General features: G+C 44.3%; 4 protein-coding genes across 6 annotated transcripts; 3 read left to right on the top strand and 1 right to left on the bottom strand.

Moving 5' to 3' along the window:
• The first annotated feature begins 2,548 nt into the window (after window positions 1–2,548).
• LOC136466860 (uncharacterized) lies at window positions 2,549–4,123 on the top strand. Its single transcript, XM_066465384.1, has 3 exons — window positions 2,549–2,597; window positions 2,832–2,926; window positions 3,413–4,123. Exons 1-3 carry the CDS (start codon window positions 2,549–2,551, stop codon window positions 4,121–4,123), a joined length of 855 nt encoding a protein of 284 aa, XP_066321481.1.
• A 2,202-nt stretch (window positions 4,124–6,325) lies between these two features.
• Window positions 6,326–8,265, top strand: LOC136501147 (E3 ubiquitin-protein ligase CSU1-like). The gene is made up of 2 exons (XM_066496643.1): window positions 6,326–6,699; window positions 7,301–8,265. Exons 1-2 carry the CDS (start codon window positions 6,461–6,463, stop codon window positions 7,977–7,979), a joined length of 918 nt encoding a protein of 305 aa, XP_066352740.1. The 5' UTR covers window positions 6,326–6,460; the 3' UTR covers window positions 7,980–8,265.
• A 168-nt stretch (window positions 8,266–8,433) lies between these two features.
• Window positions 8,434–10,386, top strand: LOC136501157 (photosynthetic NDH subunit of lumenal location 1, chloroplastic-like). Of its 2 annotated transcripts, none has more exons than XM_066496658.1 (8): window positions 8,434–8,589; window positions 8,686–8,779; window positions 8,865–8,948; window positions 9,072–9,145; window positions 9,246–9,368; window positions 9,488–9,559; window positions 9,783–9,879; window positions 9,955–10,386. In XM_066496658.1, exons 1-8 carry the CDS (start codon window positions 8,548–8,550, stop codon window positions 10,062–10,064), a joined length of 696 nt encoding a protein of 231 aa, XP_066352755.1. In that variant the 5' UTR covers window positions 8,434–8,547; the 3' UTR covers window positions 10,065–10,386. The 2 variants fall into 2 exon arrangements, with proteins under 2 accessions (XP_066352755.1, XP_066352749.1); XM_066496652.1 differs by having other exon boundaries at window positions 8,686–8,782.
• A 1,996-nt stretch (window positions 10,387–12,382) lies between these two features.
• On the bottom strand, window positions 12,383–22,012 carry LOC136547344 (ABC transporter B family member 20-like). 2 transcript variants are annotated; one of them, XM_066539311.1, is made up of 12 exons: window positions 21,143–21,251; window positions 20,057–20,158; window positions 19,626–19,680; window positions 19,374–19,549; window positions 19,070–19,270; window positions 18,571–18,830; window positions 18,169–18,479; window positions 17,871–18,091; window positions 17,441–17,781; window positions 16,116–16,909; window positions 15,770–16,011; window positions 12,383–13,948 (listed from the first exon to the last, which is right to left on the bottom strand). In XM_066539311.1, exons 2-12 carry the CDS (start codon window positions 20,084–20,086, stop codon window positions 12,719–12,721), a joined length of 3,861 nt encoding a protein of 1,286 aa, XP_066395408.1. In that variant the 5' UTR covers window positions 20,087–20,158; window positions 21,143–21,251; the 3' UTR covers window positions 12,383–12,718. The 2 variants fall into 2 exon arrangements, with proteins under 2 accessions (XP_066395408.1, XP_066395399.1); XM_066539302.1 differs by lacking the exon at window positions 20,057–20,158 and having other exon boundaries at window positions 21,143–22,012.
• Between the last annotated feature and the right edge of the window lie 1,631 nt (window positions 22,013–23,643).

Here is a 23,643-nt window from a genome sequence, read left to right as displayed (position 1 = left end):
AGAAAGATCGCCAACAGCTTCAACTTCTGCTCGGACTCCATTTGCGATTTTAACGTGTCTTTCGCTTCTTTGCGTAGTCCTCGTCGAACGGAATCCCTGTAAAGAATTAGCAACATAAACAGTTGCACCTGAGTCAATCCACTAAGTAGATTTTGAATACTGTACATACAGAGATTCATTTATGAATGTAATAATGTTCTCACCTTTCTTTCCATGATCATCTTTAGGTAATCGAGACAATCTTTCTTATAATGTCCCGTCGTCTTGCAGTAGAGACATTGATCTTTCTCTACTGTGAACTTGTTTTGCTGAGGCTAATGCAGCATGGGACCCTTTCCCTTTGACTTTGAGGAGAAGTTAGCATTAGGATTCTTTTTCTTATTGTCTTTCAAATAATTGATAGAGCCACCATTGGCAGCTTTCATTCTCTCCTCTTCTTGTACACACATAGCCATGAGCCTCTCCATATCCCATTTCTCGGGCTGTATGTTGTAGTTGACGACAAAAGTGTCAAACTCTTTTGCAAGGAAGCAAAAATCAGATGGATAAAGAACTCATCCTTGAGAGCCAGATCCATTAGTTTTAGCTTGGATGCCAAATTGTTCATCCTTAGTATGTGCTCTCTAATGCCACCATTACCTGAGTACCTCTCTGTTACCAGCTACTTTTATCAGCTGGGTAGCATATGTCTTTAAAGAGCCAGTGAACTAACTCTTTATTCTTTCGAGATACTCGGTGACGGTGTCACACTCTGGGATTGAGCCCACAATTGCAGGCTCAATCGTGTTCTTTATCACAGCCAAACACTTCTTATTGGCAGTGACCCACTTCCTATGCTCAAAGTCATAGGACATTTTTTGGGATGCAAAATCCCTCTCTCTGGTTGCCCAAGCGGCATCAGCCTCGTTTGTCTCCCTTACCGGTGCCACAAGCTCTGTGGGACACGGTGTGGTGACTACCCAGCCCACCTCAGCAAAGATGAAGGCTAGGTCGATCTTTTTCTTCCACTCAATGTAGTTATCACCTTTGAGAGTGGGGATCTCTTTGATACAACTCATCAAGTTGTATCCGCCTGACACACAATTCAAATAGAGTGAGATAATAACAATAACAATTGCATATCTTAGTTTCAACGTTGGTCAAAATTAAAATATACAATTGTTCTGTACACTAATTCTACATCACTGTTGGGTAGAAATATAATTAATGCATGACAAAACATCATAATATTGCCATTAATCAACGTTGGTCAGAATAATAATAATATTATGATCAATTAAAACATACCATTTTCAAAATTAAATTCTCCCGTTGGTTCAAATTTAATAATGAAAATAACATCTTTAAATACGCAGCGGAATAAATGAACTCATTTTCTTGAATTTTACCCACAGGAAAAAATACTTTTTCTATTTTCTTTTGAGCCAATTTCCATTTTTCAATTTTGCTGGAAAAAGAAAAATATGAAACTAGGCTCTTTCTTTACTGTTACTGGGCCCAAAACCGGCAATTCGGCTCGGCCCACACATCTGCGCGGCGCCCGGCCGCACCCAGACCGCAACCTGGGCTTGGGCCGGCAAAGTCGCTCGGCCGCGCGCACCCGCCTGGGCCGCGAGTTGGCCCGCTCTATCGCGGTCGTCTGTCCAGATCCAACGGCCACGCGCGTGTTTCGCTCGGAATAAAAAACCCGACGCCGCGTGCCCCCGAGGAAACCCTAGAGGCCATTCGTCTCTTTCCTCTCTCTCTCTTCGCTGCTCTCTCTTCTCTCCTCGGCACAGCAGTACCAAGCGAGCAACCGAGAGCGACGACGGTGGAGCGATGGCGCCATCGCCGCCCCCCTCGCCGGCGTGCGCGCTCCCCGGCGGGTGAGCGCGCCGTCGTCGAGCGGCCTGGCTGTGGCGCCCCCTTGGCCAGAGCCCGGCGAGCAGTGCCCCGGCTCGGTGTTCTTTTCCCTGCGCGCCGACGAGGCAGTATCGCTGCGCAACGACGAGGTAGGCCACCCCTTCCCCTTCTTCCTCTTCGGCTTTGCTTCTCTGTTGGTGCTCGGATTCAACCGATTTGGGATGGGGATCGAAGTTAGGGTTAGGGTTTTACTGTTGTTCTTTTTCCCGAATCGATTGCGGGCTTTAGAGTTCGGTTTAAACGTGAAACCGAGCCCTCCTTCTTTCTTTAACCCAGTTAGGGTTAGGGTTCATCCGAACCCTCCTTTCTTTAACACAGTTAGGGTTAGAGTTCGGCTTTCTTCCGAGACCCCTTCTTTTTCATATCTGAAAGGATCTAAACAGATAAGCTAGATCTATACCTAAATCTGGCTCCGATACCATTGTTAGGATCTATGGATCGTACTAGGGATAGATCCGAGGAGCTACTGGCTTTTGAATAGCATCACTGAACCTAGAACGCCTACTAGAGCATGTAGAACGAGAGATAGAGAGGGAAGGGAGAAGGTGCCGAACCTGACACCGCAGAGGGGGAAGGTTCAGCGGACGCCATATCGGGTTCGTTGGTGATGTCTGCGCACGGGCAGCGACGGTCGGTGAAGAGGGCGATGAAGACGTCGTCGTCGATGGAGCGGGCGGCGCGGCTGGTGGCTTCCCGTCATTGGCTACGCCCCTCTCTGATCGGATTAGGGTTTAGATGTCGGTGGGGGGCTCGGCTCAGGTCAACCTCGTGATAAGAGCCGCCGACCCCCACCTCTTTTTATAGCGCAGGGTGACAGGGGCCCTCTAGCCATTGTGGGCTGGACGTCCCCGATCAGGGCGCGAATCAAAGGCCCAACTAGGCTGTTGAGTCCAGTTATGTTAGAGATCAATCTAACAAAATCATCTTAGGAAAGAGAAGGGTGAGGGAAAGGATAAGATGCAGGAAAACAGAGGAGCAGGGTATCGTGAGGGAAGATAACGTTTCATCGATCAGCGATGCAGAGGTCTGTTTCTCTCTTCACTTGTTCCAGCATTTTTCCTCTATTTCTCTTGAGAAATAAAAACTGCTTTTCTGTGCACTCTGTTCTTCAAAATCGTGTTATGAACGGTTAGAGATGCAACCTAGATATATTGTACATTGCTTGGCAGTTGGCAACAATATTTCGGATATGATGATTGTTTCTAGATGTCTGCTCTTCGTAGAGGCATTGTGTATCTTTTTGTAGTGTTGTACAATTTATCTAGTTAGATCAATGGATGTATCTTTGGCTAACTCTAACTGCAAGCTTTTTCTGTGGTATGTTACCATATTGTCGAAATTCCTAATGGATTTAGGGTTCTAAGAAACGTACGAATTTGATATTTGCACATGACCACACGAGTCTAACAAAATATTCATGCTACTAACATTACTGCAATTAAACATAGAATGCCATTAGCAGGGTTTTTAATCTACTAAATAGCTTTGCCCTTGCTCGTTCTGTTGGCAGGAGCGCAGAGTTTTGGATGAAGAACTTGGCTGGGCCAGACTGGAGCGGCAAAAAACCCTAGCCCTGTCTGCGGAGGCTGATGATGCAATCTGGCATCTGGCTTCACTGGCGCGAAGGAGGATGCAAGAAAGGGACGAGGCCAGGAACCAAGCGAGGATGCTGCTCGCGGACCTCCAGGCAAGAAACGCCCGGATGATGGCGCTTCTGGGAACGTCGTGCTCCAGAGTTGCACGGCCTGATGCGTTCGCTGCCACCGGCTACAAGCACAACCAGGCTCTTGCTCCGGAGTTCAGGCCTCTCGGCGGTACGATGATGCAGGGGCAGCGTGCCCGTGCAGGAACTGGCTACTGCGTTGCGTCGTCCAGCGGCTTTGGCAACAGGAGCATCGATTCGTCTCTGGACGCCTACGCTATTCTGCCGTCTCTAATTGGCTTCGCTTCCTCGAGGCAGGATCTCTTCGATCCTGACATGTTCCTGGTGGACGTCGTGGAGTCGCCGCAAGATGTCGTTCCGGTTCCGGCCACTGCAGACTCCTGCCAGGGGAGAAGCTCCAGCTCCGGCAGAGATCGAATTCTCAATGGTTTGGAAGATCTAGAGCTTCAAAGTTTGGTAAATTTGATACACAATTGGGATGCAGGTCCAAGTTCAGAGCTTCATTTCTATGCCAAACTTACAAAAATTGATTTCCCTTTTCAAAAATTGCTATTTTGAATCAATGAATAACATAGTATTTTATAACCAATTTGCATATAAACGGTGTCTAATGCAGACAGGGGTATTATAGACTTATTACATAGCTTATAGCTCACAGTAGCTTAAGTTGCTTTAGCCAAACGGCTTTGATATCCCACAATAGCTTTTTCACAGCCTATAACTACAACAATTTTTTTCCACAGCCACAACTCAACCCAACAGACCCTTAGACGAGCAGAAGGCCTTGCGGTGGGAAAAGTAAATCAGCAATTCAAGCTGCTCACGTCGTGCGGCCATGGCCATACTGCCTAGGTTGGTGCCCTGTTAGTTGCTCGGAGGATCAGGTTTGCTCAAGAGGTTTTTTTTTAAACATTAAGAGTATTTTTTGTTTTTTGAGGGAAGCTCAAGAGGTTATTAGTACTTGCACGGTAAAACTCATAAGTTCGGTCATGTGTTGTGGATTTGAATGGCGTCTAGTTTCTTTTCGCTACTGCCTTTATAAAGTTTAAACGATAATCAGGTTAAACCTTTTCACCTGTCCAGGAGGGTCTCAGGGACCAACCTCCTTTTTTCTGGCATCCTGAACAGACTGCAAACTGAAGTTAGGACGGGATGTTCGTTTGGATTGAAGTAGTTATCGAAAACCTTGTTTTATATATAAACTAAAAAGACGTGAAACCATGGTTTATACAGAAAAAATACATTACTGGAGTTTTTGAAATAATGTTGCGGTGCAGGCGTCCGTCTGTCCGCACACCGCCTCAAAAAAAAATCTCCCACTCCGAAAGGCGAAAGCTGCCAGCCGCATGCACATTCTTCTTCCGTCAGATAGTCCACTCCTGCTCTCACCGAGACCAGCAGCGAAGCGTCGTCCGCCGATGGCGTCTCCGCCCCACTCACTCGAGGTTCGGACCCCCGGCATCCGACGACTCGCCACGACCCACCACCGGTCTCCTCTCCGCCTCCGTGGCCGCACCCCAACCCTCATTCGCCCTCGCCTCTTGTTGCTCCTCATCGTAGCCTCGCCGCTGTCACGACCTTCGTCCTGCTCCACCCGCCCATCACTGTTGTGACTACGGCGTCTGCTACCATGCGATCGCTCTCCAAGCTCCCCAAGCCTGTGGTGTTAGCTCATATCATCGGATGGCTTTCGCTTCAGGTACCAGTACAAGATCCCTCTCCCGCACATCCGCTACCTCATCGCCGACACCGGCACTATCGTCGTCCTCATCACCTCCTCATGCGGCTAGAGACGGCAAGGGTGTCGTGGCCGTGCCGTATTTCGCGACCGCCTCGAGGCTCGCCAGACATGGTGGTCGTCGCCCACTAGAGTGTCGCGCCTAACATGTTGCAAGCTTATGTTTCAAGTGTTTTAGAGGTATATTGCAAGTATTTTATGCGGATGTTGCAAAATTAGACCGAGATGTTGCATATGTTGCAATGGTTGTACACGTATGTTGCAAGCATCTATTTCAAATGTTTCATATGTTTTTCCAGACGTATGTTGCAAGTGTGTTTATTTGGATGTTGCATATGTTTCACAAATATGTTGCAAGTGTTTTATCTAGATGTTGCAAGTGTTTTACAATGGTTTTCAAGTGTATTTCATGTGTTTTTGCAAGTGTTTTAGATGCATGCTTCAATTGTTTCATCTGGCTTTGGACGTATGTTGCAAGTGTTGCATCTAGATGTTGCCAAATTAGATCGAGTGTTGCATCTCTCTCCTCGCTTTCTGCAGCCTCGTCTCGGTGTCTCCTCCTCCCGGCGCCAGCTGGGCATCCACCGTCCCATCCCCCTCTTCTCGATGCTGGTGACGTTCGGGGCGGCGTGGGCCCAGCGCGGGCGCGCAGAATGGCTCGAGAAATGGACTGCAGGCACGTCTGTCCGGATGCCCCTCTTCTCGATGTTGGTGACCTTCGAGGCGGCGCGGGCCCGCGTGGGCGCACGAAACGACGCGGGAAACAAACTGCAGCAAGCCTGTTTTTGAAACTCCAAAAAGATTAAAATTTTGATAAAATCATGGTTTTAAAAATATAGTGGTTTACTGTATCTAAACATCCAGCATTTTTTACAAACCAGTATACTACTGCTATTTGTCCAAGGAAATACTCTGAAAACATTTTCGGCCCATGGTCAATCCCGCTCGGCCCAGCCCACTTGTGTGCACGGACGTAATCCCCCGAGCCCGACCTAGACACAGTGGGTTCCTCTCCTCACCAGCATCAGCTTCCTCCCTCGTCCCTTTCTCTTCCCCGCGTCCAACGAATCTAGGGTTCCAAGCGAGCGAAAGCCTTCCTCCGCCAGCCGATCTCCCCGCATCCTCCCGCACCAAGCCGATTCTTGGCACGAGCGAAGATGCCGCAGCGGCACTCGAAGAACAACAACGACCTCGCCTTCTTCACGTACGAGGAGAAGCGGAAGCTCGGATACGGCACGCAGCGGGAGCGTCTGGGAAAGGACTCCATCAAGCCCTTCGACGCCTGCTGCCTCTGCCTCAAGCCGCTCATCGACCCGCTCTGCTGCCCCAAGGGCCACACCTTCTGTAAAGAGTGCATCCTCGAGTGCCTCCTCGCCCAGAAGAAGGACATCAAGCGGTAGGTTAGCAACACTCCACGGTCTACTTCTTTGGATTATTGATTGCTTAATTGCTTTAGGTAGTAGTTGGTTGGGCCAATGGGGTATGAGGGTGCGCGGTGGTAGGGATGAGAGAAGGTTGCAGGATATCTGCTGGAAGAATTGTCAGGCTAATATCAGTGCTGTTAGACTCAGGTGGCTGATGATTTTTGTGCGGATATTAAGCTAAGCACGCCCATGAATTTTAGGCCAACATTATCTGACCTGGAGTTAGATTTAGTTTTGCCAAGGTCACACCTGTACTTGGGATAAAATTATCTTTCATGGATCCATACCGTGTCTTGATTTGAGCTCTTGTATGTAGTGTAGTCTCAGCATCCAACATTTGACCCTAGCAATTTCTCATTGTACCTGCAAGTATATGTTTGCTAAAGTTCATTTTGCGAGCAGTCGTGTTCATAGGCCACTGGTCATTAGACTAATTCCCCTCTTGTAGTTTCCTTACCTAAAATTCCTGTTGTTCATGATGGGCTTCAAAAATTCTGTAGTTGGCCTTAAACTACCTGCTTTGTAATCGTGTCTACTGAACAGAATACTGAGTGTTTACTCTTGTTGTTCCAGCAAGCTAGCAGCTCACGAGGCCCAGAAAAAGCAAGAGAAGGAAGAGGAGGAGGAGAAACTAATTCTGCAGAAGGCTAAGGAGTTGGATGCTTTTGATCAGCAGAATCATGGGGCTGTTCCCCAGTACCATGATCGCAGTGGTTCCCAAGACAAGAATGGGTTTCATGGAGCAAACAGTGTGAAGGTCACTTCTTTTGAAGAGGAAGCCCTCCGCAACATGAAGGCATTTTGGCTCCCTTCAGCTACTCCTGAAGCTACAGTCAAGGTAGATGCACCCTCCACCGACACTGTCTGCCCTGAGGGGCAGGAGAAGCTCAAGTTGAAATCGCTCTTCCCTATCTCATTCACGGAGGAAAATGCTGATCAGAAGAGCAAGAAGGCAGTGGAAAAGAGCTACATGTGCCCTAGTTGCAAGTCCACTCTCACAAATACCATGTCCCTTGTGGCGGTCAGCACCTGTGGCCACGTCTTCTGCAAGAAGTGCTCTGACAAGTTTCTAGTAAAGGATAAAGCTTGCTTAGAGTGCAGTAAACCATTCAAGGAGAGGAATCTGGTTCCATTGGAGAAAGGAGGAACTGGGTTTGCTGCACATGATGAACGCTTGGAGGCAAGGGATTTCAAGCATTTGGGTAGTGGTTCTGGGTTAGGACTAGTGAAGCCTGCACCAAAAGCTTACTAGCCTTGAATAATTGTAGCCGCTGTTGTATATTGTTTATCATGGTGTCATGAAATTATGTAACCTGGAAATTTTGTTTTATGGCATCGAAATCACTCTATTCAGAACAGTTCCTCTTCAGTCTTTAACAATCTATCTGATATGCATGCATCTTGCAGCTTTGCTTCTTTTTATTGTGGCAAATTTGTTAAGCTGCAGCTGATGTATTATGATGTCTGACTATGATCCGCTTGCTCTTGTTGTTGGCATATATCTTAATATTATGTTAAATATTATTACCCCAGAAAAACGAGCAGGAACATGTCATCATCGGAACCATCTATCCATCAGAAGGGCTGTTGCCTGTTGGGATAGCCCACTTTTGTTAGCCAGTGGTCAATACAAGACAACCAAAAGTGCTGAAATGAGGATAATGAAGATGCTGACTTGGCTGCCTTGGCTTCCACCCACACACTCGATACTGGAAAAGTGGGCGTGTCCAGCAGCTGTGGACAGGATAACTGATGCTGGGCTACAAGCTTCACAGAACTCTTCCTCGAGCTCAGTGCCAACCTGAACTACTGAAGGTGAAATGGCAAGCCTGCAGAATCTGATTTGCTCCGTATCCAAACAAGTATGTGCTCAAGCCCCTTCTCACTGTTTTCTGGAATTTACTTATTTCCCTGCAGTTCTGAGGAGTAACAGCTTGAACCCGGGTGCTGATTTTCAGTTGGTTGTGCCAAATTGTGCGGTGACTGCCAAACTGAATGGGAATCCTCCCTCAGTTGTGGCGGCAAGCTCGAAACAAGGATCTTTGAATGACAGTAGTAATTGCTCCTTTTGTTGTTTCTCATACATCTGATGGTCGGCAGAATTTTGTTTTATTATAACATCTCTCCACTTATATAGAGGTCACGAAAAGGCGATTAGCTTTGTTTGGTGCTGGAGCGTTAGCCACTGGCCTACTGAAGACAAGCTCTGCATTTGCTGAAGGCATGACCATTTTGGATGGCCTGACATCGTGTTTATCACTTATGAGGATCAGACAGTTCTCAAGTAGCCTTTCTGCCTTTTTTTATATATTTGACATTAATTGGAGCTGTTCCTTGATTTCAGAAGTACCGAAGAATTATAAATCTTATGTGGATGCAAAAGATGGATACTCATATCTTTATCCATCTGAATGGAGGGTAGGTTGCCATGTGATTCTTGAATAATGACTCAAATCCCAATGACCTTCTTTCTGAAGGGTAATTTTCATCGTGCCTTTGTTTCTTTGTCCCTGGATAGGATTTCGATTTCTTGGGTCATGATTCAGCATTCAAAGATAAAAATTTTGCCCTTCAGTGTGTTCGTGTGGGATTTATTCCTACTGAGAAAACAGATATCCGCGACCTAGGACCAATGGATGAGGTGTTTTCTTTGGCCTATGTACCCTTTACTTTGATTAGTCACAGAAGATAGACATAGCTTTGAAAGTTCAGAGATTCGCTTTTGCTGATCTGATGAATATTTTTCACATTATATACCAGGCCATCTTCAATCTGGTAAACAACGTTTATGCTGCCCCGAATCAAATACCGTCGGTCTATGACATGCAAGAGGTCTGCCGTCTGTTCATTGCTTATTCAATCAACATTTCTTGCCTGGCCACGGAGTTGCCAAATTTATGTGCTACCTAACTGCCTGAGCAGAAACTCTTATAACCAATGAATTTATGTGCTATACTCACTGTTCTATTGCAACGCAGCTCAGTGCTCGTTTGAGATACAGTTTACGAGTAAAAACTGCTACTGAAATAAGCGGTTGACCCTACTTTTTTTGCAGCGTACTGTTGACGGCAAGAACTACTGGACGTTTGAGTACGATCTGGAGGCTCCGGGCTACGGTGTTTCTGCATTTGCAACGGTCGCCATTGGAAACGGTAGGATGCCTATGAACCGCAAAACGTCTTAGGTCGGCTCATGTGTTTCCCGTTGAAGTTTTTTTTTCCCTCCAGGTCGATACTACACGCTGATCGTGACCGCGAACGAACGCCGGTGGAGCAGACTGCGGAACAGGCTCAAAGTCGTCGCGGATTCTTTCAAGATCTCGGATCTGACAGCGTGATCGCTTGCTTCTATTAGGGCAGCTCCGATGATGATTTATGAGCTAGCTCAAAGCATATTATTTCATACTTTAATAAAAGCTAGCTCTTGATGAAGAGCTAAGCTCATACACATTCCAAGATTACGTGAGAGTGTCATGTGAAGATACACATGCTATGAGCAATGTGCTAAAGTTAGCACTATTGGAAAAGTTATCTTAGATCTAGCAACTAGTTTATATTCTTGAGGATGCCTTTAACTGTGATGTAATGCACGGCCACATGAGCCATGGTATATGTATGCAGAATGCTTGGTGAAGAGAAATGTCTATACCCTTGGTGTGATACCCGTGCCTATTGTCAATGGTGCTGATGTGCGTACCATGTTAGCGAAAGATGAAATGCCTTGTGCTGGTTGCATTGCTGTCGGTTCGTGGCTCCCAAAATTACACGCTCCGTGAACAGCATCCAGCTGTCGGTACAAGTACAACACTCGTGCGGCTTAGAAAGTTTCGAAATGAAGCTAACGAAAAATAGAAACAAGGGTTTATCACTAGACTGTTTCAAGCACAAGTTTGACGGGTGATGTGATGGCGTCACAATTAATGTTGACGGTGCCTTCATTGCTCAGTCGGGTGCCGCGGCGGTGGGTTTAACTGTCAAGTACTCCATGGTGCGGCACCCATCGCCGCGGAGGAAGCACAAGTGTCCGCGTGCTTGGAAGGAATCAGGCTGCCTGGCGTCGACCGTCGAGGCGGCCTGCCCGCGCCATGGTCCTGGAATCTCTCCCTGCTCGGTGGAGACCGGAGAAGCGTTTTTTTTTCTTGGCTGAAAAACTGCTTTTCTGACTTTTGTTTTTTAGCTTCGGTTGATTTTTTTGGTATTGGCTTTTCTAGCAAATCTTGTTAACCCACTTTTCTGCGTAAGTCAACTGTTTAGTTGAGCTGGCCTGTTTGCCAAGACAAAAGGACAGCAAAAGCTGGTCAGGTAATCATCGTCGTCGATGCACTCTGTGATAGCCGGCATCTACTGAGTTTAGTGGCTCGGAATGTTGGAAGAAAGCAAAATAAAATAGCGTACCAACTGTCGCGTATAGCACTTGTGTTAGAGTAAACCAGAGTCGTGTCTTTTGTCGAGGTTCCCAAGTGTGTCCGTGACTTTAAAATCGTGATGACATTACTTAATCGGTTAATCTACTGTGTGCCTTTTAGATGCATATGTATTCACCTTAATCTATATGTGTTGGATGTATTCACCTTAATCTATAGGTGTTGGAGTGGATTCAAGTAAAACTTAGTTTAATTTTCACTTAATCCACTTCAACAAATATGTCCAATGCAAAAAAAAAAAAAAAATCATGCCGTTGTTAGCTGTAGCATACAACATGCAAGTTGTAGCCTGCCGAGGAAGCCAGAAATGGTGAAGCTTGCCGTGGCAGTCAATATGAGACTCGCTTCGCTCGTGCCCATCGACCCAATAAGATAATCAATTCCAAATAAAAAGAATTTGGTTCGAATTTTCAACATCTGCAACTCCTAATCTGAACGGTCTCGTTGCCGGAAATAACGCCGCGTCCAGAATTACCCAGTATCAGGCTTTTCATCACGGCTGCAAGACTTGGACCGACCAAGAATCGAACTTTATACACAAGTTAAATGATCAAAACACTAGCATTACAGAGGCGAGAGACAACACAAGCACGAGCCTCTGAAAGAATGTTGAGACTTTTCCCTGTGTGCCCTTATAAAAGATCGTAATTCCCTGTGTGTCCCTGAAAAAATTCAGCGGTCTTCAGCGCCACTACTCCAACTTTTTCGTGTCATCCATGCCACTTCCGTCAGTTTGGGCTCTAACGCCGTTAAACTGCAGGTGTGAAAAGACGAAAATGCCCTTAAGTTCAAATATGTTATTAATTTTTTTTTAGCATCTTAACGACTTCAAATGAAAAAACTCAAAACTAGAAAGTTGTAGATCTCGTCGAGATCTATAATTTTCATATAATTTTTTTTTCATTTAATTTCGCAAAAAAAATAATATGATTTTTCTAAGATATATTAATCATATCAAATCATATTTTTTTTTGCGAAATTAAATGAAAAAAAAATTTATATGAAAATTATAGATCTCGACGAGATCTACAACTTTCTAGTTTTGAGTTTTTTCATTTGAAGTCGTTAAGATGCTAAAAAAAATTAATAACATATTTGAACTTAAGGGCATTTTCGTCTTTTCACACCTGCAGTTTAACGGCGTTAGAGGCCAAACTGACGGAAGTGGCATGGATGACACGAAAAAGTTGGAGTAGTGGCGCTGAAGACCGCTGAATTTTTTCAGGGACACATAGGGAATTACGATCTTTTATAAGGGCACACAGGGAAAAGTCTCAAGAATGTTTCAACTCATATATTACAAAAAATACAATGCCCTCCAAACTTGCTAACTTTTTCCAGAATGAGTTGTGCCCTACAGTTTCAACACAGTTACTTACCTGAATCTCCAAGCTAATTTTTTTTGTCAAGATCAGGTCAGCATTCCGCTTACTCAAAACAGCATCAGCAGGGCGGCAACTTCCAGCATTTTTCATGTGCCAAAAAGGGCGCCTGAATGGCTGCACCAAGAGCAGAAGGAAACCTGATCATGCCCTAGGATAATTTACACCTAAAATGCCCAACAATAATTACATTAGCCGATGCTGGCGAAGGCCCTTGCCAAAATGGGGTTGCATCAATCTAACATATAGACCGTTCTGGTCCATCAGAGAGTCATGTGTGCCCTGCTCAACTATCCTACCACCATTTAGGACAACAATGTTATCCACATGCTTCATCATTGCTGCCCTGTGGGCAATGAGAATTGTTGTCTTGTTACCCATGACCAGAGTGTCGAGAGCTTCTTGTACCACTCTACTTGATTCGGACTCGATTGCAGAGCTGGCCTCATCCAACAACAATATAGGCGCATTCTTCAAAACCACCCTAGCAATGGCAATTCGTTGCTTTTGCCCAGGTGTTAGATCAACCCCTCTCATTCCCACATGAGTGTCATATCCATGTGGCAAGCTGCTGATGAAATGATGAGCATTTGCTATCCTTGCCGCTTCCTTCATCTCAGCCTCTGTTGCATTGTGCCTTGCATAAATAATGTTTTCTCTTATGGTCGTTGAGAAAATAACTGGATCTTGCTGAATCAGTCCCATGTGGCTACGCAACCATCTAAGGTTAAATGATTTCAGATCTCGACCATCCAGTAGAACTTGGCCAGAAACAGGGTCATAGAATCTCTCAATCAAAGAAATAACGGTGCTTTTCCCAGATCCTGAAACCCCAACCACTGCAACTGTCTGCCCAACACTCACTTTAAGATTAAAATTACTCAGCACAAGAATGTCCGGGCGAGCAGGATAAGAGAAATCAACATTCTTGAATTCAATGCTTCCGTAGACATTGGGTGGTTTCAAGCCGGTGGTATCATCAGGATCAATCTTTGGCTCACGGTCAATAATTTCAAATACTGACGTAAGAGATTTCCTCCTTTTAAGAATGTAAGGTGCAAGTCCAAATGGCTCCACCAATGCGAATGATACAAATGAAAACAGAATGTACTCTTTTAGTCCTGTGGCTATTGTCAGACGTTGTTGGTCAACAGAAATAGCAGTGTACCAAAGAAGCAGGGCATTGCAGGCAAAAAGAAGGAACTGGGAGAGACCAAAGCCAAAACCTATAGCCAGTCCTTGCACAAGACTTTGTTTTAGTATCTTGCCAAGATGTAGTCTGTACAGTTCCATTATCTTATCCCCAGCACAGAATGCTACTACAGTGTATATGTTCCGCACTGCATCTTCAAGCACTAACGAAGCCTTTCTATGCATTTCCTGGATTCCTCTTGAGAAGCCAGCAAGCCACAATTTCTGCAACACAAGTTATTAGACCCATTAGAGATTTGCCAATGTACTAATGTGCTACAGTTATAACATATGGAACATTTTCTTTTTGATTGCCTCAACCTTCTATTACAAGCTGTAGTATCTGAACTCACGCACCAACTCACACCACACGCACGCACCCTAACACTCACACCCCTAGTGCGTAAGCTAGACCTACAACCTATATCTAAGGCTAGAAGTACATGGCTGAAAGGTATGACAGTGGTGCCACATCCGTGCGAGGCAACTGAAACTTATTATGGGGGAAAACCCCGGTGAGGAAACGCAGACAATCCCAGGGATCGAACCCGCGCCCGGCCGATCGCCCACTGCGAAAGCGTACCGACTGAGCTAGCGCTCGTCCTCATAACATATGGAACATATGAAGAAGCACTGCTGCAAAGAGCAAGCAGCATGATATAAAAATTTCAATATCTGTAACCCATATATAGTCATTTTTTTTATTTGAGAGGGGTAGATCATAAAGGGAACTGTCACAAAGCCCATTACTAACATGAAAAGTAATATTTTAGAGTTTGAAGTCTTCAGTAATCTTTGACAGACTGTTCTTACACGTGCAAACTTCAAAGTAAATGCTAGGCATCAAATTTCTGTTAACATACCAATCTTTTAAGGGGATAGCAAACAACAACAACAACAACATAGCCTTTCAGTCCCAAGCAAGTTGGGGTAGGCTAGAGTTGAAACCCATCAAGAGCCCCAAGTCACGGTTCAGGCACTTCAATAGCTGCTTTCCAAGTACTCCTATTCAAACATAGATCTCTAGATATATCCCAAACTTTCAAATCTCTTTTTATTGCCTCCCCCTATGTCAATTTCGGTCTTCCTCTACCTCTCCTCATATTATTAGCTTGGCCTCTCCTCATATTATTAGCTTGGCTTAGGACTCCACAATGCACTGGTGCCTCTAGAGGTCTCCTTTGGACATGGCCAAACCACCTCAACCGATGTTGGACAAGCTTTTCTTCAATTGGTGCTACCTCTAGGCGATCACGTATATCATCGTTCCGAACTCGGTCCATTCTTGTGTAACCGCAAATCCATCGCAACATACGCATTTCTGCAACACTCAATTGTTGAACATGTCAAATCTTTGTAGGCCAACATTTTGTTCCATACAACATAGCCGGTCTAATCGCCGTTCTATAGAACTTGCCTTTTAGCTTTTGTGGTACCCTCTTGTCACAGAGAATGCCAGAAGCTTGTCGCCACTTGATCCACCCTGCTTTGATTCTATGGCTAACGTCCGCATCAATATCTCCATCTCTCTGTAGCATCGATCCCAGATACCGAAAGGTATCCTTCTTAGGCACTACTTGACCTTCCAAACTCACATCTCCCTCCTCCTGTACAACTCCGCCAAAGTCGCATCTCATGTATTCGGTTTTAGTTCTGCTCAATCTAAAACCTTTAGACTCAAGGGTCTACCGTCATAACTCTAGTTTCCTATTTACTCCTGCCTGGCTTTCGTCCACTAACACTACATCATCAGCGAACAACATACACCAAGGGATATCCCCTTGTATGTTCCTGGTAACCTCATCCATTACCAAGGCAAAGAGATACGGGCTTAAGGCTGACCCTTGATGAAGCCCAATTAATCGGGAAGTAATTTGTGTTACCATTGTTTGTTCGAACACTAGTCACAACATTGTTGTACATGTCCTTGATGAAGGTCACGTACTTTGATGGGACTTTATGTTTGTCCAAAGACCACCACATAACATTTCTTAGTATCTTGTCATATTTAAGGGGATAGCAAACAAATAAAGAAATCTTTATTACCTGTGCAATAGCAGATATGACAAGCACTGGCAAAGTTGCAAGTGCAACAAGTGCCACCCGCCATCCCAACAACATTCCAATAAGGAGGGCCACAGATACTGCAGCAGTGTCTTGTATAAATATGGAAAGCCGGTTACTGAAGGCAGCACGGACAAATGTAGCATCATTTGCGAGGCGCATGGACAGTGTATCAGCATTGTTCTCCTCTTTGTCAAACCATCCAACTTCATTGCGTAGCATTGCTGTCAAAGAAATCATAAATAAGAATTACACTCTAATAATGTAAAACTAACTACACGATTAGCAGAATACAAGAACAGCATATAAAGATGCAGATTGCAATTACCTGAGAACATCATCCTTCTTATGCGCTCAGTCATCTTCTCCCCCATTATTCCAAAATAGAAATGTTGCAACCAGTTGACCAGCACTGTAATAACACCCATGCCTACTATGAATAAACACCATCTGTTCACTTCGTGGCGCATATCACGGATTTCTATTTGATAGTATGCTGACACTATAAGTGCTATTGTGTAAGCAAGCAGTGGATTAAATGAGCCAAATATAGCAGCACCAATTGTACCTAAAAGAGCATAAGGCCATTCAGCAATACTAAGTGTTGCAAGACGCCAAAAAGATGGAGGTTTCTGGTGCTGAACCTCATCCAGTTCACTCTGTTCAGAACTCGTATCATCTTGTTCACTCTGTGGTCTGCTAAAAGTTTGTGAATGTGAACGCTCATTCTTAGGATCAGAAGTCAAAAGAGGAGATATGGGTGAGTCAGGTTCTGAATTCTTAGATGACTGCCGCTGTATAGGATGGACATCAACTTTAGGAAGATCAGGTAATTTCATTTCAAAACTATCCTGTCTCTTAATGGACGGTGTTCTTTCAGTTTCAATTGCAACCATAGGTATCCCGTTGTCCATAGTTTGTTCTGAAGGTGGACTTCGATCCTTTGGTGAATCATGAGAGTTTCTGTTTGTATCTGATCGCCAAAATTGAAGCATGCCATGTGTCCTTTGTAGTGAAGGTGATTTTGCCATCTTAGGAGAGGACGATTCTTGAAAGTATTGGCTCACTGATGTGTCCTCAATTTGGAGCGACTTACGCTCCCTGCTGTTCTTGGTAGGCATCCTGTCATGAAACAAAATAGGTAAGGTAGTCCATATCAAATCATACACTTTTTCAGCAGATATGACGGAACAAACATTCAAATAAAAACCAAGAACAAACAAATATTCATAAAGTATAAATACAAAAGGTTAAGCAAAATCTCTACAGCACGGTTGTATTTCAAATGATGCTATAGCTATCAATGCTCTAGGATCTAAAAATTAGTTAGTACACCCTCCGTCCTAGAAGGTATAAATTCTAGAACAGTGTTATGTTAAAGTATGTTAAGTTTGACCAAATTTATATAAAAAATTACTAATATTTATTGTACTAAATAGGTACCATTAGATTCATCATGAAACATATTTTCATAATATATTCTTTTGGCATTATAAACACTAATATTTTAAATTATATATTTAGTCGAACTTTAGGCACTTTAACCAAGAATGCATCTAGAATTGCATTCTTTTTGGGACGGAGGGAGTATCCACAAGTACTAGATATGCTTAGCCACATGTTGGGTAATGCCTATGAAAAAAAAGGCTTTACCTTTTGGGAAGTTTTGTTGCTTCCTCACACCTTAAAAGCTCAGCGTACAGCCCATCCAAGTTTAGAAGTTCATCATGTGTCCCCATTTCAACAAGATGACCCTCCTCCATTACAGCTATATAATCAGCATTTTTAATGAGGCAAAGACGTCTAGCAATTATAATGGTTGACCTTCCCAACATGAGAACATCTAATGCTTCTTGTACAGCCTTTTCAGCTTCAAAATCAAGTCCTCCCGTGACCTCATCAAGCAACAGAATGGATGGATTCGAAAGCACAGCACGAGCAATAGAAATTTTGATCTTCTGTTCATCAGTGAGTGCTATACCAGCTCGACCAACCTACAGAATTTCTAAAAGTGAGTACCAGAGATCCAATGCCTAAGCAGTCTAGCCTTGCTGGACAACAAGATATATGGTACCTCCTTTACCTGGGTTTCATACCCCTTTTCAAGTGAACTGATGAACCCATGGGCATGGGCTGTTTTTGCTGCCTCTTCTATCTGATCAAAGGTAGCAGATCTTCCATAAGCAATATTTTCCCGAATGCTCAAACTCAATAAGGCTGGTTCTTGTGTGACCAGACCAATTTGGCTTCTTAACCATTCTACTTTCAAATTTTTTATGTTTTCCCCATCCAAAAGAACTTCACCTGAAACATAAATAGTAGTAGTCTTTTAAATGGAGGAATAGAAGTGGAAAACAAAATATGCTTGTCAGTGCTATTACCTAATGTTGGGTCATAGAATCTCTCCATCAGAGGAATTATACTGCTTTTCCCCGAGCCATTTCTACCAACAAGTGCCACAGTTTTTCTCGCCGGTACAGTGAGGAAGAAACCACTTAATATTGGGATTTCAGGACGAGACAGGTAGCTAAAGTACACATTTCGAAATTCAATATTCCCCTGCACCTGGGGTAAGGTTATCCCTTCTTGATTGGTGCTGGAAGTTGAACGACTAATCATCTCATATAGTCTATAAGCAGCAATGCGCCCTTGCTCAAATGAATAGAAGTTTGTAGCTGCTTGATTCAAACCACTACAAATTTAAAAAGAAACATAGATAAGGATATATATATGACGGAATAATTTATATAAAGCAAAACTTCTGCATAAATTAAGTCACTTACAGGCCGCTCAGAATTACAGAGAATAAAGCTACCACAACTTCACCACCATCAGCTTTTTTGCGATGGATCAGATGTCTTCCAACCCAAAGTTGCAAAGCACAAGAGCAAATGGCGAGTCCATATGTAAATCCAAGACCAATCCCTTGGACAAGGCTAATCAGAATTCCATATCTAAGTGTGGCTTGAAGTGAGGTAGCATAGGAGTACTTTGCAAGAGTTTCATTTGTAAAAGCATACAGTGTCCTGATGTATGAGATGGCCTGTACATGCACATGTCACATTAGAACCAGGCATATTTTAACTTATTAATTAATTGCACATCAAACCAGAGTGATCGTATAATCTACAAAGTCAACAGTGCAGAATAGCTGCCCTCTGATACAGCACTCTTGACAATGGAGATATGGCAGCCTTGAGCACTGTATCAGACAGTGGCTTAGATTGGTGTATTCTTAAAAAAAATCAAAAGAAAGATTGGCACAATGAATAAAGGTAGCACCTGTTCAGCAATGCTAGCCGCTTCGGCATATGCATCTTGAATGTTTTCAGCCAGCCTATGAAGGAATATGTTAGATATTCCTCCTGCTGCAACAATCAAGGGTCCAGTGGCAAGAGTTAGAAGTGCTATTTGCCAACAATTCAGAAGGCCAACAATGAGACCACCAACAAATGTAGCCATATTATGTATGTAGTTCCCAACCTACAAAGAAACTCAGTTGTTAGGAGACCCTAAAAGTGACGAGGTTCACTCTGCAGATCAGAATTCCAGAGGAACAGATGGTTACTTCACACTTTGGTCTTACTTTCTCACTTATAGCTGACTGAATGAGCAATACATCACTGAGCACTTGACTAACAATATCTCCATTGTTACCATATGTATCAAAAAAACTCATGTCTTGATTTAGCAAAACCTGAACATATTTTGATCTGATGACAGCAGTCTGCCGTTCCCCGGTTAGAATCCAACATGATACCTCTGCAGAACTGAAATAATCAGGAATTTGTGTTTGTGCTGAGTGAGAACTGCAATTTAAATGGCAATAGTTACTTACCTATCCATCCTGCAACGAAAACACCAGCAGCAATAAAGACAATATACAAGGCATGCTGCAACGTTGATGAAAAAATGTAAGAGGGCAAGATATCAATTTCAGAACACGGGAAAGTCGGAGGGAGGGTCCTAAGGGACAAAATAAACATGCAAGGTCACACGCAAAAATGCAAGGTCGCACCCGTTTGGAGAAGTTTGGATAGTAACTTCTTACAAGTCCAAAATTTGGGCAGAATCAAACAACTGAGTAAATAAATGGATTGCCATAAACGACAAGACGGAGTACAACGATAACAGTGCACATCAAATAATGAACTAGATGTGGGGATCCTAGGAGAATAATGAACTAGATGTGGGGATCCTAGGAGCATTCCAAATAGCAGTCATTATGAGATAACGTAAGTGTTTAATGTAGAATATTTTAGAAATTACTTGGTTACCCCCTGAGGAAATGAGTTCCATCAGTCCTGGTTTTTTTTTTCAGTTCCTCTTGTCACAGATGAAGCTGCCATATCCCCATAATTTTATCTCCACCTACAGGATACACCAGCTATGAAAAGAGAATGTCCAGTGAAACCTTCACTTGGCTGCTTCAATTACCTTGTTTGCAAGAAAATTTCTAAAATGGTTATAACTAAACTACTAAAGGCAGCTATAGGATATTCCAGGCAACCTTACAGAAACTAAATGAATATATAGAGTATAAAAGAACTCATATCGTTCAGAATGCAAAACTCTTTTAAAAACATTATAATCACAAAGGATACAATAACAATGACCAACCACAAGACATCAACAAGTATCAACCGTTCCCTTAACGTGTTAACAGCTAAGAAACACATATTACACCAATAAACATCTTTAGACCCTGGCATCATTGAGACCAAGGAGACCATCCTGCAACTAACCTCGACATAATTTTTTTAAATGGTCAATTCCATAAGACACTACTAACATTTAAACCATGGCCACTTCACTCTTACATTCTCCATCTCAACATATACGCAATTTCAAAAGGTGCATCCACAGCAGCAGCACCCAAACATTAAGCAAAGGTGATACCAAGCACAGCCCAACCCACCAATTCCAATTTCTAATAACGTATGATGGCTTTGGAAACTTTGCATCGAGACGAAATCAAAATGGACTGATTTTGAAGGGATAACTTGAGTTATAAACATAACTGCACTTAAAAAAATGCAGAGCAGCAAACATGTGGAGTTGGAAACCTTCCTAGCCCTAATGTTTGAAATGCAACCTAGAAGCTCCTATTCAATACGAACCTGTATCCTATAGAATTGCCATGTCCCCAAAGTAACAAACATTTGTAGCTAATCAATAGAAAGAAAAGGCTGATCAATGGGGGAGAGTGAACGGTCTTCTGAGAATGGCATTAAGGGAGAATAGATAATCCACCATAAAAATTTAAAAATTTCAAACATCCTTCCATCTAAAATCGAAAATATAACAGTTATTGTATGTACAACTAAGTGCCAAGCACCAGAAATATCAGCTTACCTCCTTAAACCGCCGGAGCAGCTCATCACTGCGGCCATAGAGAGACGACCCAACCCGCTCGGAGTCGAGAAAATTCAGGGCCCTCCCGAAGTAGTGAAGGTACACAACGAGCGCCGCGCCATGGGCAGCAGCAGCAAGCGCCCCAGCAGCCATAAGGGCCCAGTCGACCCCATCGGCGAACTCGAAAAGCCTCCAGAACGACACCGCCGCCGGCGGCGGCTCGACCTCGTCGTCCTCCACCTCCTCCTCTCCGGCGCCAGCTCCTTCCCCCTCCCTTGCCCCCACGCCGGCATCCCCCGCCGGCCCGTCCCCGTACGGCGACGGCGACTCCGGCGGCTCCGAGACCTCGGATACGGGTGTGAGCGGCTGTACATGGGGCGACGCCCACCCGAACAACCCAGTCGGCACCATCTCCGTCTGGACGCCTTGCGCAGCTCGACGAAGCCGTCAGAATTCAAAAACCCTAGGATCCGACGGAGCTCATCACTACAGCGAGCCCCGAGAGAGACTACGGGAAGACGCGGCGGCGATGGCGGCGGCGGCGACGACCAGGTCGCTTCCGAAGCGAGGCTCGAGCCGCCTCCTAATAAACAAACTCCAAGAGGCCAGTCCCGCAAAGGAGAGACCCTTTGAAAAACTCTAATCTCGGTGGCACACGGCAACGACGACCCAGTCAGAGAAATTCGGCAGCGTCGCCCACGCGAGAGGAAGCCACTCCACGCTGAACTCCTCGGCGGCGGCTCGTCGCCGGCGAAGAGGCGGGGCGGGCGCGGCGGTGGGGATGGTGTGCGCCTAGTTGTGGGTTTTCTTCGCTTCTGGCGTGCGGGTAGGAAAGGCGAGGAAGAGGGGGGCCGTGCGTGTGATTGCGGTGTGATGGGCGGGGCCACATGGCGGTGGCCCTTTCTGCCTGGTGTTTGTTGTAAAGCGGGCTGGCGTGTGTGGCGCGGGGCCCACTTGGCGGTGGCAGGGTGGTCTGGGCTGGAGGCGCGTACGGCACCGGTGGGCCAGGGTTGACAGCGAGAAGGGGGGAGTTACGTGTCCCGTGTGGCGTGTGGAAATTTTTTCGCGCGCCGTTGGAATTAGACGGGCGGGATTGGTGCGGAAAGGTCTCGTGGGCACCGAAGATGGTGGGGCCCGCCTGCGCCTGGTGGCATGAGCTGTGTTGGTGTAGCTTTCTTCCCCTGCTAGGGACACACGAAATTGGAGGCCCCGTGTTGTTGTGGAAGTCCTGTGGCAGCTGTTAGCTTCGGAAAACAGCTTCGTTGCAGGCTTGCAGCAACACACTCATTTGATTGTGCTTTCCAATTGTGACAGTATAGGATGTTTGGATACAGTGGCATCGGATTAAATGACGCACGCCATTTAATTAAGAAAATATTTTGTCAAGAGACGTACCATACTCATATATTATGAATTAGAAATACCAGATAGCGAGTGGTGGATAGCGGACGCACAGTTACAACATCAGAGTATTTCAAATAGACAAACTTTGGACCTTACATCAACACCAACCTCATGTTTGTTAAATATAATCAGAAGTTTTTAGTTAATCACAATTCACGGTATAAAAATGTAAAGAAACATAAACAGATAATAAAGAAGATGCGCATACACAAATTGACATTAAGATTTCATATCAATTGAAGATAATATCATTTGTCATCCCATCATTATTTATCATCACTCAAATCACCATGCTCAGCATTCTTGTCGTCATGGGTATGTCCACGTTGTTATTTGAACCATTCAAATAGCGAATAGTGACCTAACAAAAAAAATTGTGGGATGCTAGATTTCAACATGCTATCCTCAATTGCTTTGTAGCGGTAGAGAGTCGCTACCGTTATAACAACTGCTATATATTATGGGTGTTACTAGCTATATTTATTACTATGATTATATGTAACGCATTATCACATTCAAACCAACTTTACAAGTCCAATTTTATGTTACTTGTTTTAATTTGAAAGTTTAGATATTAATTTATATATTTGAATACGGTCTTTTATCACTTTGCCCTACTGCCTCCTCGCTACATTCCTTTAATTTTTTCCCTATTCATTTATAGTGACCATACTTACTTAGTGTGGTATGGTTGGACAAGGCTTGAGGGTCTCGCAATTGAATGTTAAATTCATTTGCATTGCAGATTCGTGGATGAGCTTAGCATGTAAAGAAAGAGGTAGTGAGATTATCAACATTGGGTCAAAACATACCAAGACAATTTGTATAGTAACACTCATTGGTTGATGTCTTTAAATGGAATGCAACCTATAAAGTTAGATGTAAAGAGCATTCGTTTAAGGTTCATAAACAAAACATTGGCATGCCATAGCTTGTTAGATAGTTGTTTATTTATTAGTCTGACTGCCATAACTTTGATCTGGTTGCCATAGTTTTTCTCCATTTGTTGATGACTAATGCCTTTTGCAAACCATCCAAATGGTGTGGAGACCAGACTCATATCCAAACAATCAGTGGCGGAGCCAGGATTTATACTC

This window comes from Miscanthus floridulus, chromosome 1 (assembly GCF_019320115.1).
Source record: "Miscanthus floridulus cultivar M001 chromosome 1, ASM1932011v1, whole genome shotgun sequence".
Lineage (NCBI taxonomy): Eukaryota > Viridiplantae > Streptophyta > Magnoliopsida > Poales > Poaceae > Miscanthus > Miscanthus floridulus.
Note: the sequence above shows the minus strand (reverse complement) of the source record. Positions and strands in the feature narration are given on the sequence as shown.

What these genes read in the sequence shown, in the direction of transcription:
- LOC136466860 (XM_066465384.1), top strand. Translation starts at nt 2,549, where the DNA reads ATGAAGACGTCGTCGTCGATGGAGCGGGCGGCGCGGCTGGTGGCTTCC. An exon ending in GGCGCGGCTGGTGGCTTCCC is followed by an intron (nt 2,598 to 2,831) that starts GTCATTGGCTAC and finishes AAATCATCTTAG; the next exon opens with GAAAGAGAAGGGTGAGGGAA. An exon ending in CATCGATCAGCGATGCAGAG is followed by an intron (nt 2,927 to 3,412) that starts GTCTGTTTCTCT and finishes TTCTGTTGGCAG; the next exon opens with GAGCGCAGAGTTTTGGATGA.
- LOC136501147 (XM_066496643.1), top strand. Translation starts at nt 6,461, where the DNA reads ATGCCGCAGCGGCACTCGAAGAACAACAACGACCTCGCCTTCTTCACG. An exon ending in CAGAAGAAGGACATCAAGCG is followed by an intron (nt 6,700 to 7,300) that starts GTAGGTTAGCAA and finishes TTGTTGTTCCAG; the next exon opens with CAAGCTAGCAGCTCACGAGG.
- LOC136547344 (XM_066539302.1), bottom strand. Translation starts at nt 21,553, where the DNA reads ATGGTGCCGACTGGGTTGTTCGGGTGGGCGTCGCCCCATGTACAGCCG. An exon ending in TGCTCCGGCGGTTTAAGGAG is followed by an intron (nt 19,681 to 21,142) that starts GTAAGCTGATAT and finishes TCAACGTTGCAG; the next exon opens with CATGCCTTGTATATTGTCTT. An exon ending in TTTCGTTGCAGGATGGATAG is followed by an intron (nt 19,550 to 19,625) that starts GTAAGTAACTAT and finishes TCAGTTCTGCAG; the next exon opens with AGGTATCATGTTGGATTCTA.
- LOC136501157 (XM_066496652.1), top strand. Translation starts at nt 8,548, where the DNA reads ATGGCAAGCCTGCAGAATCTGATTTGCTCCGTATCCAAACAA. An exon ending in TTTGCTCCGTATCCAAACAA is followed by an intron (nt 8,590 to 8,685) that starts GTATGTGCTCAA and finishes GCTGATTTTCAG; the next exon opens with TTGGTTGTGCCAAATTGTGC. An exon ending in AACGGTCGCCATTGGAAACG is followed by an intron (nt 9,880 to 9,954) that starts GTAGGATGCCTA and finishes TTTTCCCTCCAG; the next exon opens with GTCGATACTACACGCTGATC.